Source organism: Artemia sp. Qi Xiang Cuo, chromosome 14, assembly GCF_049724085.1.
Source record: "Artemia sp. Qi Xiang Cuo chromosome 14, ASM4972408v1, whole genome shotgun sequence".
In the NCBI taxonomy this organism is placed as follows: Eukaryota; Metazoa; Arthropoda; class Branchiopoda; order Anostraca; family Artemiidae; genus Artemia; species Artemia sp. Qi Xiang Cuo.
The window spans coordinates 68352326-68369374 of NC_142807.1; the positions used below are offsets into that span (position 1 = coordinate 68352326).

Sequence of the window (17049 nt, forward strand, 5' to 3'; positions counted from 1 at the left end):
CTGAAAGTTATGAACTTTACCCAATGTTAACATATAGTATTGGTTATTTTTGAAGTATACAGACGTTTTCAGAGGGGATTTTATCTGGTAGTGGGAGGGGGGGAGTGGGTCGGGGGGTATGTGGGAGGATCTTACCATGAAGGAAGTTTTTATGGGAGAAGGGACATTGCTATGAAGGGGGCGCCGGATTTCCCAGCATTATATTGGATTTCCAGATTTCCCAGTATTGTATTGGTTATTGGGAAGTATACAGACATTTTCAGGAAGGATTTTTTTTCTGGTGGGGGGGGGGGGGCTTGAGGAGGGATTACACAGGAGAATCTTTCCGTGGATGATGTTTATTTGGAGTAAGGGACATTTCTATGAAGGGGGTGCCGGATTTCCAAGCATTATTTAAAAAACGATCAGAAATTAAATTAAAAAAAAAACAAGTTCTTTCAACAGAAAGTAAGAAGCAACATTAGAACTTAAAACGAACAGAAATTTTTACGTATATGAGGGGGTTCTCCCCCAAGTCTGTACCTCGCTCTTTACGCTACTGTTTTTTTTAGTGCTTTCAAAGGAGCTATCTATTCTAATTAAACGGCCTTTGTGATTCAGGGGTTTGTGACTTAAATTTTTTTTTTACTTTTAACGCAAAGAGCGTGGTATTGACTAAGGGGAGAACCCCCCTCATATACCTAATAATATATACGTAATAAACAAAAAAACAATAAAGAAAAAACAAGCGATACGGCTCAATAGCAATCGAAACTTTTAAAAACGGAATTTTGATGTCAATAAATGTATCAAAAGAATGGGCTTATAATGTTGATTCTAAATATATACATGTTATTAAGTGTAGTATTACTCATCAAAGGCTACGAGCCTGAGAAGATTTACCTGATTTTTTTAAAGAGGGAGGAAACATCACCTACAAGTGAAAGAATTTTAATGAAAATCACACCGTCAGATTCAGCGTATCAGAAAACCCTATTACATAGGTTTCAAGCTCATATCTGCAAATATCTGCAACTTTGTATTTTTTGCCAGAAGAAAAATATACGAATATAGAAATTCGTTACGTAAGTTAATTTGTAAATTACGTCAGAACAAAATTTAGAGACAGCCATTTAGCAAAAGAAAAGTAAAATTTTTGTGTAAATTTTGTTTACTTATTCAATGACGGTAAGCCAAAATAAAAGCTGCATTAACTAAAAAACGATCAGAAATTAAATAAAAAAACAAGTTTTTTAAACTGAAAGTAAGGAGCGACATTAAAACTTAAAACGAACAGAAATTAGTCTGTATATGAAAGGGGTGGTCCCCTCCTCAACGCCTTGCTCTTTACGCTAAAGTTTTTTATTGTTTAACAAAAATAAAATTTTGAGAAAGTAAACATTTAGCGTAAGGAGCGAGGCGTTGAGGAGGGGACAGCCCCTTTCATATAAGGAATAATTTCTGTTCGTTTTAAGTTTTAATATCGCTCTTTACTTTCAGTTTAAAAAACTTGTTTTTTATTTAATTATATCTAAAAGGATGACACTCTGCCATAGCCCTCAGGGTAAGGGTTATAAGCTATGCCCTGGGAGCATATAAGGTTTTTATTGAAAGCTTTGTCGTAGAAGTTTGAAAAATACCTCATTTGATTGGAAATTCAAAGGGCTAGTGCCTTTTTTAATAGTCAAAAGTGATTTGGGGGCAACAAACGCCCCTCTCACGCCCACCTTTTCCCCAGGCACATCCAATCAAAACTTTTAGATAGCCATTTTGTTCAACGTAGTTAAAAGTTTTAGAAATCTGGTCTTTGAGAATGATAACCCCTCAGTGCCCTCGGGGCAAGGGTTGTAAGTTATGCCCTTGGGGCATATAATGTTTTTATAAATAGTGATGCTGTAGAAACTTAAAAAAGGGCTGATTCGATTGGAAATGAAAAGCTTGTGCCCTTTTTAATAGTCGAAAGTGATTGGAAGATAACTAACACTCCTCTCACACCCACCATTTCCCCAAATACATCTAATCAAAATTTTGAGATAGCCATTTTGTTCGATGTAGTTAAAAAGTCTGGAGGATAAGATACAAAAGAAAAATTAAGACACCAACTCATACGGTATCAAATACTTGTAAGAGAGGTATCGTTTTTGGTGTGTGCCAAATGATTTTATGGCTTTAATGGATTCATTAATTGAGTTCCATACAGAAATACTCCTATAAGCTGGAGAGTGTTAAGACCTTGTAAGCCTTCTTCTCGGTAGCACAAAATTGTACTGGTTGCAGTGGAGAGCTCTTCCTCGATGGATTGTGATACAAAGTTCGAAGTACCTTGAAAAACCTTGAGGAATTCTATTCGATATTCCCGAGTGTGCTAAACGCAGATTAGTAACGTTGATTATCTCTGTTATATCTATTGTTTCAGTGTCTCTGTATAGGTCTGTTGAGGGGTATAGCCTGGGGAAGCAATATGTGGCCTTGACTGCAAGGCTTTGTGATCTCTTTAATGATTTTAGATGAGATTTGAATGTATTGCCCCCGACAGAACAGCAGTAGTTCAAGTAGGGTAAGACAAAAGCATTATAAAGCATGTCCATCATGTCAGCACTTAGAAGCAGGCTAGCTCTATGTAACATTGATGTTTGCCGTGAGATAGTTGAAGACAGCTGGGATATGTGACGTTTGAACGAAAGAGAGGAATCTACAAATGCACCGAGGAACTTTGTGACTGTGGTAATCAATGCGGTAATGCAAGTACTTCAAATCCATATCAAATGGGTAAGCAGATGTAAGTGTTTTTTTCAGGGGGGGGGGATTCACGAGCATAAAGGAGGGTAGTTAAGGATAATTTACATATTTCAATGAAGATACAAAAAAAATATATTTTCAAAATCCTGCCCCCTCCCTCCCAATTGGTACCCTTGGTTTTCTTCAAATCATTAGGAAAATATATGTGCAATTGATAAGCAGGCTTTTTCAGAGAAAAGGTGATGTGTTTGTGGCAAAAATCCACCAATATTTAATATTTTATTGAAATATTTTAATAAAAACATTCAAACATACTGATAAAATCCCTTAGACTAAAAAATCAGCCTGAAAATGAGCAGCCTGAATGCTCAAAATGAACGTTAACACTAGAAAGAAATCCGTGTTCGAAAGCTGGCATAAGATATACCCGTATTGAATAAATACGGTCCTTTTTTGCTTGAAAAACACTACGGTTGTCAAGTTGGCATTTAAGTTGGCTCAGCACAAGTGTATTCAAAATTTAACAATTATTTGAATCGAAATGATAATTTTTTTATTATCATTATACCTGTAGCAAAAGAGGCGCTCAATTCAGCTATTTGCAGTGTATCTGTACAAACGAGATAGGAGGCTTCTCGGTCTTCCCCCCCTGTATATTTTTCCGTTTTTTTTTCGTACTTTGCCATTCTGTTACAAATAATTTTTTCTTTCTTTTTTCAGCATCTACACCCGGTGATGGGAGGAGTTTATGTAATCATAGAAGAGCATATAAATTTTTTACTGATTCTGTTGTGCCAAAATGCTTATTTCCCGCCTTCCCATGTGAAAGCTATGAGAAGTTCCTCGCTGGAGAATGTTTCCCCTGTTCGGACGACAAATGTGGCAACATGGGATATTATGCAAACCAATCACCAGGAAGCGGTGTTATGTATCTGGCAACCAGAAATGAGGAGCCCTTCTGTGGTAAGTCGGTACAAATTGCACTTTTTTTCGGTGGCCGGCGTTTACCCGCCCGGAAAATACCTCTCCCCCCGGAAAATACCCCTCCCCCCTGAAAATGACCCCCTCCTCCCTGCAGAAAATCTTACCACGGAAAATACCACCCTTTGAAATACTCTACCCCTGCGGCTGGCTGGTCCAATCACTTTCGACTTATAAAAAAGGGACTTGAACTCTCAATTTCTGATCTAGTGAGCACACCCTGAGGTTTCTGCAACCATGAGGTGGAGGTTTGAATGAAGAAGGGGCAGTCCCCCTCGTATACGGAATAAGCTCTGCTCATTTTAGGGTTTAATGTTACTCTTTACTTTCATAATAGCAGCATTGTCTAAAATATTCCCTGAAGTCATAAGGAAGGAGATATCAATTTCACACTTTTGATGTTTTTTCAAAGTTTCTTTTGTACCCCGAACCCCCCTCCCTCTTTCTTTTGTACCCTGAACCCTCCTCCCTCCAAAAAATCCTGGTTACGGCTCTGGGGATTATACATCAATTTCTACCTCCACCCTCGCCTTGTCTCTTCCTTAGAACTAATTCTGTATTTATCTGATGGCTCAATGAGGGCTGGGATGTTCGGCATAAAAATGCATCCTTTGAGCTATCTCCCTCCCTCCCAAACTGCAAAATAATCAGAGAAACCCAGTGTAGAAGTTTAAGATCCTTTTTAAGTTTTGTAATTTGTACACTGCTCATATTATTTGTTATTGGGAAACAGACGGACATTTTTCGTGAGGGATTTTTCTGCAGGGGGGGTGTCAGGGGAAATTTTCAGCGGGAGTAAATATTTGGGAATAATTTCATTTCAGTAAGGATTTACTTTCAGGGAGACATTTCCCACGGAGGGGGGGGGGGATAATTTTCGCAGGGGGCTGTTTTCCGGTGGGGATAAACGCCTAGAACGATTTTTTCAAGCCTATGCAATAAATAACAAGAAATGCTTATCCTGGCCTCTGTTAGTGGGAAAAGTTTGGATAACTGTGTGTAACAACATTTTTGCTTCATTTTCTACAAGTTCTGTGTGCCAATACGTCTGGCCACCGACATGTAGGATGTATCTTGCCACCGACATGTAGGAGAGTAGCCTATATGACTATTCAAATGAGAAAATAGCCATAGGCTACAGTTATAGGCTAACATTCGTAGCCCATAATCGTCAGGAGGATCTAAGGAAAACTTTTTTTCTCAGTATTATCTATGATTTACACCAAATTGTAACTTTGGCGCGTTAGATAACAATAAATGGCTTATCCTTCCATCTATTAGCCAGAAACGTTGGATAACTATAATTTAAAGTACTTTCTTTCTTTTTCCCACAAATTTTGTGTACCATAACAATTTGTCACGATTATGACTTTGCCGCGGTTTGTCAGCAATTTCGCCACAATTCTTTTTCCGACGCTAAAAAACATTGTGGCATTAGGCACTCTAAACTAAAGATGCCCGGTATGCCACTACTCGCTTAACCTATTTTGTCACTAGGCTTTACGCATCCGTAGAACCAACGAAAAAGGGAATTAACTAATGGCTTTTGGATGGAACTGTCCCAAATGGATATTTAATATCTATGAATATTATGCATCGATATTTCTTTGTATAGGGTGCTCACAGGGAATGTTAGATCTTCTGCAAATTTACAAAAGCGTAAAATATAATATTTGGGAAATCATAAAATATTTTGGGCAAAAAAAATTAGCTTGTTTTTAAATCAAATAAACTTATTAGTGCTATAATTTAAACGCTAGGGTGGAATGATATTTTAGATAATTAATAAAATGGTATCAATTTACCTCTAATCGTCCAGCATATTCTAGCGTTAGGAGGGTAAATACTTTCCAAGACCACACTGGCTATACATGATATATGAAAGTAAAGAGTAAACGAACAGACATACTGTTCGTATCTTGTAGAGTAAACTCCAAAAGGTTAGATTTTTGTTGTTTTTTTCTCTTTTCTTTTTTGTTTAGCACTGTGGACGACTTGGCGGAGGTCCTCGTCGAAATATTTGCTTGTTTTTCGCCACCGGCTGACAAAATCCTCGTTTTCTCACCTTTTTTGGCTTTATTTTTCATTTATTATTTCCTTTCCTCTCTTAGCTTAATATATAGTGTTAGGAGGATAAATAGCTATAGCCAACACTTGTCTCATGACGCTTCACGGCTACTAATTCTTGGAAGTGGAATCTTTGATGTTACTATTGTATACAGAAATAGCGAGGACAGATAATATTGCTTAGGAGATAAGCAGTCATTGCGCGCTAATACATGCAAAATGTTTTCAAAACTGTGGGTACACACTACCCATCCCCCTCCACCCTCTCTGGATATTACGGAGTGCATTAAGGGTTGGAATCTTTAGAAAATTAATATATTTTGAAATCTGAAAACCGGTAGAGAAAACTTGTGCTATCTCGGCCTGCCCCCTCTTCTTGCCAATGGTTCATGACAATTTTCTTAGCAGTTTGCACAGACAGATAGATTGTGGAAAACTGAAATCATAACCTCAGAATATTAGCTGTAAAGCAGGGTTAAGGATAATAATCAAGGTCAAAATTCTTAAAAGTGCAAAAAATAGCCTTAAAAATAAATGTTCCATTGTTAAATCGCAAGATCCTATAGAGTTTCTCATACTCTTTGGTCAGCAAAATATTAAAAAAATTCACATTTTGGGGGTTTCGGGTCTGGACCCTTCATCAGTCTATGCGACAGCCTACAAATATAGCATAATAAGCAGACTTTACGATGCTTTCCACGTCCACTACATCATTAGGGACTTTTAATTTAACGCACAGAAAGAAGATTTGGATTTAAACGTACGTTGGTATTGCGGAGAGGCCCTCTGGCTTGTCCGGCCTAGTCTGACCTGCGTTTCAAACAGTTCGTGGTAACGAACTGTAAGTAATTAGCGACCCGGCTCAATGGCAACCGAAACTCTAGAAAACGGTATTTTGATGCAAATAGATACATCAAAAGAATCAGAATTTAATGATGATTTCAAATATATAAGTTTCATCAAGTTTAATTCTACCCATCAAAAGTTAGGTGCCTGAGAAAATTTGGCTGATTTTCGAAAAACGGGGGAAAGACCCCCTAAAAGTTATAGAAGCTTAATGAAAATCACACCATTATATTCCGCGTATCAGAGAACTCTACTATAGAGGTTTCAAGCTCCCATCTACAAAAATGTGGAATTTTGCATTTTTTGCCAGAAGAAAGATCACGGTTGCGTGTTTATTTGTTTGTTTGTTTGTTGTTTTTTTTTCCCCAGGGGTGATCGTATCGACCCAGTTGTCCTAGAATATCGTGGGAGGGCTCATTGAAATGGAAATTAAAAGTTTTAGTTCCATTCTTAAGTGGCCAAAAAAATGGGGGGCAACTAGGCCCCCTCCCACGCTCATTTTTTTCCCAGTCACCTGATCAAAATTTTGAGATAGCCATTTTGTTCAGCATGTTCGAAAATATTATAAGTATGTCTTTTAGGATGACTTAATCCCCCGAAGTTCCCGGGGGAGGGCTGAAAGTTATGAACTTTACCCAATGTTAACATATAGTATTTGTTATTTGGAATTATACAGACGTTTTGCAGGGGAGATTTTTCCTGGTAGTAGGGGGGGGGGGGTCGGGGATTATGTGTGAGGATCTTTCCATGAAGGAAGTTTTCATGGGGGAAGGGACATTGCTATGAAGGGGACGCCGGACTTCCCAGCATTATTTAAAAAAAAGATCAGAAATTTAATACAAAAAAACAAGTATTTCAACTGCAACAGCAGCAACGTCGAAACTTTAAACGAACAGAAAATATTACATATATAATTGGGTTAACTCCGTAGTCAATGCCTCGCTCTTTAAGCCGAAGATTTTTTATCACTTTCATATAATCTATTTATTCTAATTGATGGCCTTTTTGATTAACCGGTCATTTATAAAGAACTGGAACAAAATTCGAACTTTCGCTTAAAGAGCAAGGTATGTACTAGGGGGCGAACCCCCTAATAAACGTATTAAAAATATATGAATATAGAAGTTCGTTACGTAAGTTAATTCGTAAGTTACGTATATTTATTACTAATAAAAACGTTCGTAAATAAAATTAAACAAGTTTCGAGAAAGCCATTTAACTATAACTAAATAAAAGTAAATTAATATGAAAATTTTGTATTAATTATTCATGTACGGTGAGCCAAGATCAAAAGCTGTATTTATTCAAAAACGTTCAAAAATTAAATTAAAAAAACAAGTTTTTTAAACTGAAAGTAAGGAGCGACAATAAAACTTAAAACGAACAGAAATTATTCCGTATATGAACGGGACTGTCCCCTCCTCAACGCCTCGCTCTTTACGCTAAAGTTTGAATCTGTCTCACAACTTTATTTTTTAAAAAAAAAAAAAACTTTAGCGTAAAGAGCGAGGCGTTGAGGAGGGGACAGTCCCATTCATATACAGAATAATTTCTGTTCGTTTTAAGTTTTAATGTCGCTCCTTACTTTCAGTTTAAAAAACTTGTTTTTTTGTTTAATCACTTTTAAAAACAAGATTTGTTTGGCACAGAAGTTTTATTTTAAACATCTAAGATGTAATCAAATGCAAAAGTACTTATCCCAACTATTTTTCTAAAGGAGAAAAGAGAATACCGTATAACATTTTTTGAAAAATAACAAATTCTAAATATCTTGTCAACCAATTAAAATAGAATATAACTGATGTGACCAATCAAACATAACTTACTAAGTTTGGAAAAATGGCTCGTAAATAGAAATTCTAGAAATATTTCACAGCACACTTTGGAATTGCTGCATCCAGATTGTATTTAAGTGGTGACCTGATACAGGACAGATGGCCTTGAAGTGGACACGAGGAGTGGCCAACACCTGTAATGGATTACTAAAATTCGAACAAAATTATATAATTACGGACTAAATAGAATAATACTCGTATAGTAAATAAATTAAATATAACATAAGGTATACGATAATAACATCAGTTATTCTGCTTATTTTTCTGATCCAGCTGACGCACCAGACTCCATTTGAAATTAGCTTATTTAAGTCCAGAAAAGCGCTGCTAAGCTAACGTTGAATAAGCAATACAATTGTGAAATTAAATTGAATTCATAACAGTTGTCATGAAGACTGTATCCAGAGGGGGGGAGATTAGGAAGTTTGACCTCTCCCTGAAATTTTGTCCGACTCCTAAAAACAAATTTCTAATGCGTTTTTTGTACACCCCCTCTCAAAAATGCCCCCCCCCCGAAAAAATCCGGGATATAACCTTGGTTCTCGTGCCTTATTTTGTGTAGTCTTCTGTTCAGTATGCTTTCACTTTCTCTGAGTACTTTTTGATGAGGAGTTTTTCGTGAATCATATTTAAGTTTTTCATTCTTTTGGTAGATTGCACTTTCAGATATGTTATTTTATTATTAAGATATATTTGGTATATTAAGATATATTATTTTATTATTTTCTTGAGTTATCACAGATAATAAAATCGCTTATTTTGTGCAATTACTACTTTTTTTCTTTTATTGAGTAAGTATTAAATTTGACCTAATTTCTAACTATCAGAAACGCCCACACGAAATCACAGTGTAATTTTACAATTTGACTTTTTCTGTAGGGAAAGTTGACATGCATGCAAATATTCAACAAGCACGCTTTACGTTTGAATTGCATGGTTTCTTAAGCAAACGGGGTCAAAGATCTTCATTTAATTTATTTAAGTACCATTTTTAGTCTAATTCAAAGACTGCTGTCAGCAATTTTTTGGTACATGTCTTAACAAAATGTGGATTGCAAAGTATGTTCTGAATTTTGTAATTAGTTTGAATTGCAATTTTGAAGAAAAATTGTTTAAAATAGGGTTTATCAAATTTTTAGAGCTATTGGAGAATGTGGGCATCACCAAAAAAGGAAGAAGCCAGAACTAAATTTCGGAGTGTGCACCTTTTATACTTAAGTTGGCCCAGCAGTTAAGTAATTTCAGGTACATCAGGTACATATATAGGAGGAGAACCTTGGGGTATGTCCCTCCCCCCAAGTCCTTTTTTTTAATTTGTGGATATTTCCCACTCATGCAGTCAAATAACATTTTTTCTTTTTATTGCTACCCCATTCCCCCGAAAAAAATTATGTGTACGTGTACACATAATTGGTAGTAAATTTGGTACTAAATCAACATATAAAAAATACCGGTGGGACTATTTCTTGCAAAACTCTTATGCTAACAAAACACAAGTCAGTAATCAAACAGTTCGTGGTAACGAACTGTAAGTAAGGAGCAACCGAAACTCTAAAAAAAACGGAATTTTGATACCAATAGATTAAGTTTAGCCTTACCCATCAAGGGTTACAAGTCTAAGAAAATTTTCCTGATTTTCGAAAAAGGGAACAACAGCCTCTAAAAGTCAAATGATCTCATTGAAAATCACACCATCAAATTCAGCGTATCAAAGAATCCTGATGAATAGGTTTCAAGCTCCTATCTGCAAAAATGTGGAATTTTGTATTTTTTGCCAGAAGAAAGATCACGGATGCGTGTCGATTTGTTATTGTTTTTTTCCCTAGGGGTGATTGTGTTAACCCAGTGGCCCTAGAATGTCGAGACAGGACTTTTACGTACAATAACTACCATTTATAGTGCCATTTTAAGTGAAAAAAAATTGGAGGGCAACTAGGTCCCTCCCCCGCCCCTTTTTTCCAAAATCGTCCGATTAAAATTTTGAGATAGCCATTTTGTTCATCATAATTGAAAGGCCCAATAACTATGCCTTTGGATATAACGTGACTCTCCCCACAGCCCCAGGGGAAAGGTATATAGGTTATAAATTTGTCCATTGTTTGCGCATAGTATTTGTTATTGGGATGTAGGAATACATTTTTGGGTGGGGCTGGGGGACAAATTTTATTTTGGGAGTATTTCCACGGGGGAATTTCCCATAGGAAGGGAAGTTTCCAGGGAGTGAACTTGTCAGGGGAAATCATACATTGGGAGAATTTGCCAGAATTCTTAAACAAAATTATTTTTATATGTCTTGCTTTCGCTTTTCCGTCTCAATTTTACGCAGAGATTGGTTAAGAGTAATTTTCCGGCGTAAATTTTCACCGGAATTGAATTATCTAGAGGATATTTCCGTGGGCAGGGGGTTTCTCCGTGGAAGTGGGGCCAGATTTCCTGGCACTATTTAAAAACGATCAGAAATTAAATGAAAAAAAGTTTTTTTTTCAACTGAAAGTAAGGAGCAACATCGAAACTTAAGATAAATAGAAAACATTGCGTATATAAAGAGATATATCGCCTTCTTAGGGCCTTATGCTCTACTGTAAAATCTTGATTGTCCCTTAGTTACTAGGGAGTTACTTCTCGACTACGAACGCCGTTGTATTAGAGGTATAAGGAGTTTTTACAAAAGGGCTAAAAAACTTCAGTGTCTAGAGCGAGAAACTATGGAGGGGGCAACCCTCTTTATATGTGTAATAATTTTTGTTCTTTTTAGGTTTTAGTGTTGCTCCTTACTTTCAGTTGAAAAAACTTGTTTGTTTTTTTAATAAAATTTGAAGAAGACTGGGGAAATATTCGCTGATGTATTTAGAGCTGAAATTTCGGAAGGGTAATTACCTCCTGGAAAGTTATGACCTTGGTAGGTTCCAGGATGAGAATTTGAGACAAGAAGGGGCTTGTTCAAGAATTTTCTGAGTGTATTAAAATATGAACTAAGGAGGTGTGAAGTGGAGACCATGGATAAAATTGCCGAGAATCTGGAAGATGCAGCTAGACGGCATAATAATAAAATACTGCACTGGCATGTTAATAAATTGAGAAGGAGTAGTCAATCCAGACTCGTACCAGTTAAAGGTATGAACGGCGCTACAATTGGTGATAAGGAAAGAGTTAAAGAGAGATGGGCAGAACATTTTGAGAATGCAATATACCGGGATAGAGTTGCAGGAAAAGATGTAGAGGAAAATGAAAATATTTGTGATGCCTTGGATGTGAAGGAAGATTTGTCTTGTGAGGAAAAATTAGTGACAGTACTAAAAGGATTACAAAATAATAAGGCTCAAGGTGCTGATAGTATGGTAAATGAGTGTCTTAAATATGGTGGCTCTGAGGTTAAAAATAAGTTACTGAAGATTATGAACATAATTTTTGAAAAAAGTGAAGTACCTAACGATTTTAGGAAAACTTTAATTAAACCACTGTATAAGAAAGGTGATAAGAGTGAGTGTAGTAATTATGGAGGTATTAGTCTGGTCTCTGTAGGTAGCAAATTACTTAGTAATATCATTCTTTTTAGACTGAGAGATACTGTAGATAAGGTTTTAAGAGAAGAGCAGTGCCGTTTTAGGAAGGGTAGAGTTTGTGTCGACCAAATTTTCACTCATAGGTTAATAATTGAGAAGTGTCTGAGTTATCAAACGCCATTAGTCCTCAGTTTTATAGATTGTGATCAAGCGTTCGATTCTGCTGATAGAAGATCTTTAGCAAAGGTCTTATCCTTGTATGGTGTACCAGACAAATACATTTAAGTGATTAGTGATACGTACGAGAATAACACCGCTGCGGTTAATGTAGAAAATGAGGTTAGCAGCTGGTTTCGTATTAAATCAGGAGTCAAGCAGGGGTTGTTTTCTATCCCTCTTTTTATGGACCATTTTGATAGACTTCGTCTTATGGAACACAGGAAAGGCAATGGGAGAACACGGAATCAAATGGGGAAGAAAAAATTTCCTGGACTTAGATTATGCTGATGATTTAAGCATCCCAGATGAAAGTGTGAGCAAAATAAATGAACTCTAAGATGTTTTGCGAGTTCAGGGTGCTAGAATAGGTTTGAAAATTAATGCTAAGGAGACTAAGTCGCTAAGGCTAGGAATAAATGTAGATGAAAAGATCACGTTGGGTAACGAAAAGATCAATCAAATGGACAGCTTCACTTACCTTGGTAGTATTATTAGTAAAGACGGTGGGAGTAGCGAGGATGTTAAAAATAGAATAGCCAAGGCTGAGGGTGTTTTTTTTTACAATTGAAAAAAGTTTGGAAGAATAGAAAGATAAGTCTGCGAACCAAGATTAGAATATTGGAAGCTACAGTGATGATAGCGGTCAGACATGGTTCTGAAGTATTAGCGCTCCCAAAAACGGACGAAGATTTGCTAGATGTTATCCAGAGAAATTGCCTACGGATTGTTCTGGGTAACCGGCTGACTGGCCGTATTTCAAACAGTAGGCTGTTCGAAAAGTGTGGTTCGATCCCGTTTTCGAGGGCTATAGGGAGAGAAAGGTTGAGATGGCTAGTGCACGTTCTACGGATGAACGATGACAGATTGCCAAAGATTGTCCTTTTCAGCCAACCGTCTAGGGCTTAACAGAAAGTAGGTCGTCTGTGGTTGTGTTGGGAGAATGTGGTAAAAAAACGATTTAAGGGAAATAGGAACTTCCTGAGAGGGTGAAAAAAGGGAGGCTTTAAATAAATTGGAATGGGGGAGGAGCGTGCGTAGCTCAGTTGCCCACAAAATTAAGATCAATATTAAGTCACAAGATTAAAAATAAACTGGCTATGACCCAATGAAATTTAAAATGTAATGCAGAATTTCTCAGTGCCACGTATAAAACTTGTTAGACCCAAAAACACGTTTTACTTAAACATTTTCGAGGGATCACGTGGAGCTCTTAATATATAGGGAGAGGCTATCGGGGTATATGTTCATTCTATCAGATTTTAATTTGACCGTTCAGCTTCAGAAGCCTTTGGGTCCTGAAACTAGCGAACTTCTGCTCCGATTTTAGATCCCAAACGGCAGCCCTGCTGGGGACCTCTATTTTACTTTACATAATTGGCAAGTGCCCATAACACCCAGCCAATCAGTTATCTGAACACACTCATGTGACCATACAATGGGCAACTGAAGAAAGTATTTTTCTAAAGTAATTTCACAATTTGATTAGAAGGTTTTTGGATGTAGGAAGGGCGTATGTGTTTTTGCCTATGACTAAAGCCTAAAGGTAAGTGGGTATTTCTCAGTATAGAGGCTGCATGCGGTCAATTAAAGGTGATAATTGCGAGATTGCTCGTCTCGTGGCTGGGGGATCAAGCAAAAACTTTCAAGCAAAAAGATTTTTGAAGGGGGGGGGGTAGAAGGACGTGAAATTTTCGTTTAGAGGAAGGGGACATAATATTTTATACCCGGTTGGCTCAAAAGAGTATTGAATCTCTTTTACCCCTGACATTGGCCAGGCTCTTTGGCTAGTATACGGCCTTAGAATTGCAGTTATCAGATGAATTAAACTGGAGTTATTCTGAAATGCACTTAGTATTAACTTAATATAAAATAGTTGACTTGGATATATACTGGTATTAAACTTTTCAACCCGCCGGTCTACTTTGGGATCGCATGATTTCTGAAACAAACAGTATCCAAGGTCATTTAATCCATTTAACTGGTTTAAATGTTGTGCTTTTTCTGATTCATTATGTTTTGATTTTTTTTAACCATTGGCATATAATGGATAAATACGTAAAAAAGTAATAATTATTCATTGTTAATTCATTGTTTGAATCGCTTGAAGGAGGGTTTTCAATCGTTTGTGTACCCAGCGCAGTAAGAGTACCACCACTAGATTTCACCCGATTTATGCAATTGCTACCGGGAATATTATTTTCATCATAATTCTTATGACTGTATTCCCCTTTTTCTCCGTTGACACATATTTTGAAATGCCTTCTTGGTTCCCAGAGGGGGCCAACCCCTCTCTGATGGTGTCAATGCTGTACAGAGTTTTCAAGCGGTCTACTGATTTCTTGCCTTCTATTTCTTTTACTGATTTGTTTCTTGAATAAACTTATGAAACCAAGAAAAAAAAATCGAACCTTTCGAAGTGAATCTAACAAGAGCGGAATACATTCACTTCGAAATGTTAGATTTTGTTTGTTTGTTGTTTTTCTTTAGTACTGAGGACGACTTGGCGGAGGTCCTTGTCGAAATATTTGCTTGTTCTTCGTCTTCATATTTTGCCATTGGCTGACAAAATCCTCGTTTTCTCGGCTATTTGACTTTATTTTTCATTTATTGTATCTTTTCCTCTCTTTGCTTCATACATCATGTATAGCCAGTGTGGTCTTAGAATGTATTTTCTTTCTTCAGGTAGTTTTCAGAAAATGCTACTTTGTTAAAAAAAAAATATAGGTCTTTTGAAATTTGTAGGTTAGAATCTATTTGTACACATATCCAATAATGTCCGTCAGTATGTTTGCAGTTATTGAAAATAAAATAAAAATTAGAAAAACCCACTACCCCCAAAATCTGAAATTTTAACAATTTAATGACCAGAGTCTGAGAACCTGCTAAAAGTAGAATCTTGCGACTTAACTTGCGATTTTACAAGAGGGGATTAAAAAAAAAAAACATTTAGGCTACTGCAACGTCTGTGGACTAGATTAATAAAGTAGAAACTTTCACAGAGAGTTAGATAATTCAGGTTATAAATCAGCTTTTTTTATAGTGTAAACCTGAGATTTTTCAGTAGGTGAAAATGAATCAGAATACTTTTGTTTTCAAAATTGTTTTAACTCACAACTCAGCCAATAGAACAATCCTTATTTCAGGCTATGTGTTTTATTTCTCCTAATATCGAAAGAAAAAGAAAAAAAATCACCATTATGACCAATATTACTAAAAAAAACACAAATGAATGTGAATTGCCAGTTTAATATATGTAGCCTACTAATGCTCGTTCATGAAAGTCTTAATAGTTTTGGATTTATTAAAGTTAAAAAAAGAGAAAACATTTAACATATATTTTGTTTTAGGTAAAGTGCAAACTATGTCCTGTTCTTGAAAAGCCACTAGGGGCGTCAGCCCTACCCCTATTAGTTTCTGCTCGTTTTAAGTTCGAATCGGTTATTTATTATCGTTTTCGGCTTCATTTATTTATAGATGGTAATTATGGTAGTTTTACGCTTCTAAAATTATTTTATTTCTGATTAACTTGCCTTAAATGTAGCTCTTTATTTTTTTAAAAAAAACTTCTTTTGTGGATTTTTTTAATCAATAGAAAAAAAGTTGGGCTAGTAGCCCTCATCGTTAGGCTGGTTTGGGCTGGTTATGGGCTGGTTAGGCTGGTTTGTAGTTGCCCTCTCGCCCGGTTTTGAAAACCGCTTGTATAGAGCTTGTCTAGAGCCCTAATTTTTCAACACTTTCTTCTATAAATGTACCACTTTTTGTGCTTCTATGAATGTGCTTTTTGAGGGAATCAAGTTTTCTATGAGCGTCAAAATGTTATACAAATAATAGCTCAAGCTTGTTGTAATTGTTTCTACTTCCATTCGGGTTAGACTAAGCTTTTTATTTTCTTAGAACTAAGCATTATGTTTTCTACTTTTGAATGGCAAATTTTTCCACAAATTCAAAATTATTTCAAAACGTTATTACTGAATGTCTATTGAAGTTTTTTGAAAGAAAGTGAAAGGGTATTGCACACAACTAAATAGAGAAACTATTCATCTTTTTGTTACCTGTTCTTACAATTGTCATCAATGGACCTAAATGTATTCCTAAATACAAGTTAAGATAAAAACTTCACCTAAATGTTATATTCACTATAATGAAGAGTTTTTTAATTTGAAGTTTTAAAGGTATTTTGAGGGGTTCCTATTTTTTTCTAAGTGTATTGCGTGTCCTCTCCCAACATTCAGAAATAATTAGAATTTCAGCTTTAAGTAGTGATTTTTATATGATAGTTTTTTTTTGTATTTAGGCCTAGTTAGGGTAGTAATCTCCTTTATAAGCTTAGCTTCTGGATTTTTTTATTTTTGATAGATGAATAAACCTTAATTTAACTTAAAAAGAAATTAAAAAATTAAAAATTAAAAAAAAAATTCGTAACCAAATTGATCAATTGGTCAATAGAGCTGACAATATCTTAATGAACCAAGATTTACTCCGGGGTATCCCGGGGTATCTTCACCCGTATATTGTAATCAGCATAGACCCTCCTTATCAATCAGCCTCCTTACAAGGAATTGAACCTCCTTATTAATCAGCATTAGGCACGTATGTAGGTGTTTTTTGGGTCAGAAATCACCCCTTCAGAAATCACGAAATTTTTACGATTTCCCAGAAAATTTCCTGTATTTTGCATACAAGTTTTTTCTTTGCTTTTTCTAATATAACATCTCCTAGTAAGTTCCTGCCTACTGTGGTTACCTACCTTATCAGTTATCCCATCATCAAATAGGCCTATAATAGGGAGCTTTGTCTTTTTGTTCCAAAGATAGAAATCCTTATACAAAGTGTGAATGTAATTTTGTAATTTAAATGAAAGAAAATGAAATGCAAATACG

At 36.0% G+C, this 17049-nt stretch overlaps 1 protein-coding gene across 1 annotated transcript in view; it reads left to right on the top strand.

Annotated features, from left to right (window-relative positions):
• The window catches only part of LOC148944792 (uncharacterized), a 180451-nt gene that overhangs the window by 125197 nt on the left and 38205 nt on the right, over nucleotides 1–17049 (top strand). Inside the window, exon 6 of the mRNA XM_089100315.1 lies at nucleotides 3439–3681. Within this exon, the coding sequence (XP_088956441.1) occupies nucleotides 3439–3681 (243 nt within the window). The remainder of the gene's footprint in view (nucleotides 1–3438; nucleotides 3682–17049) is intronic.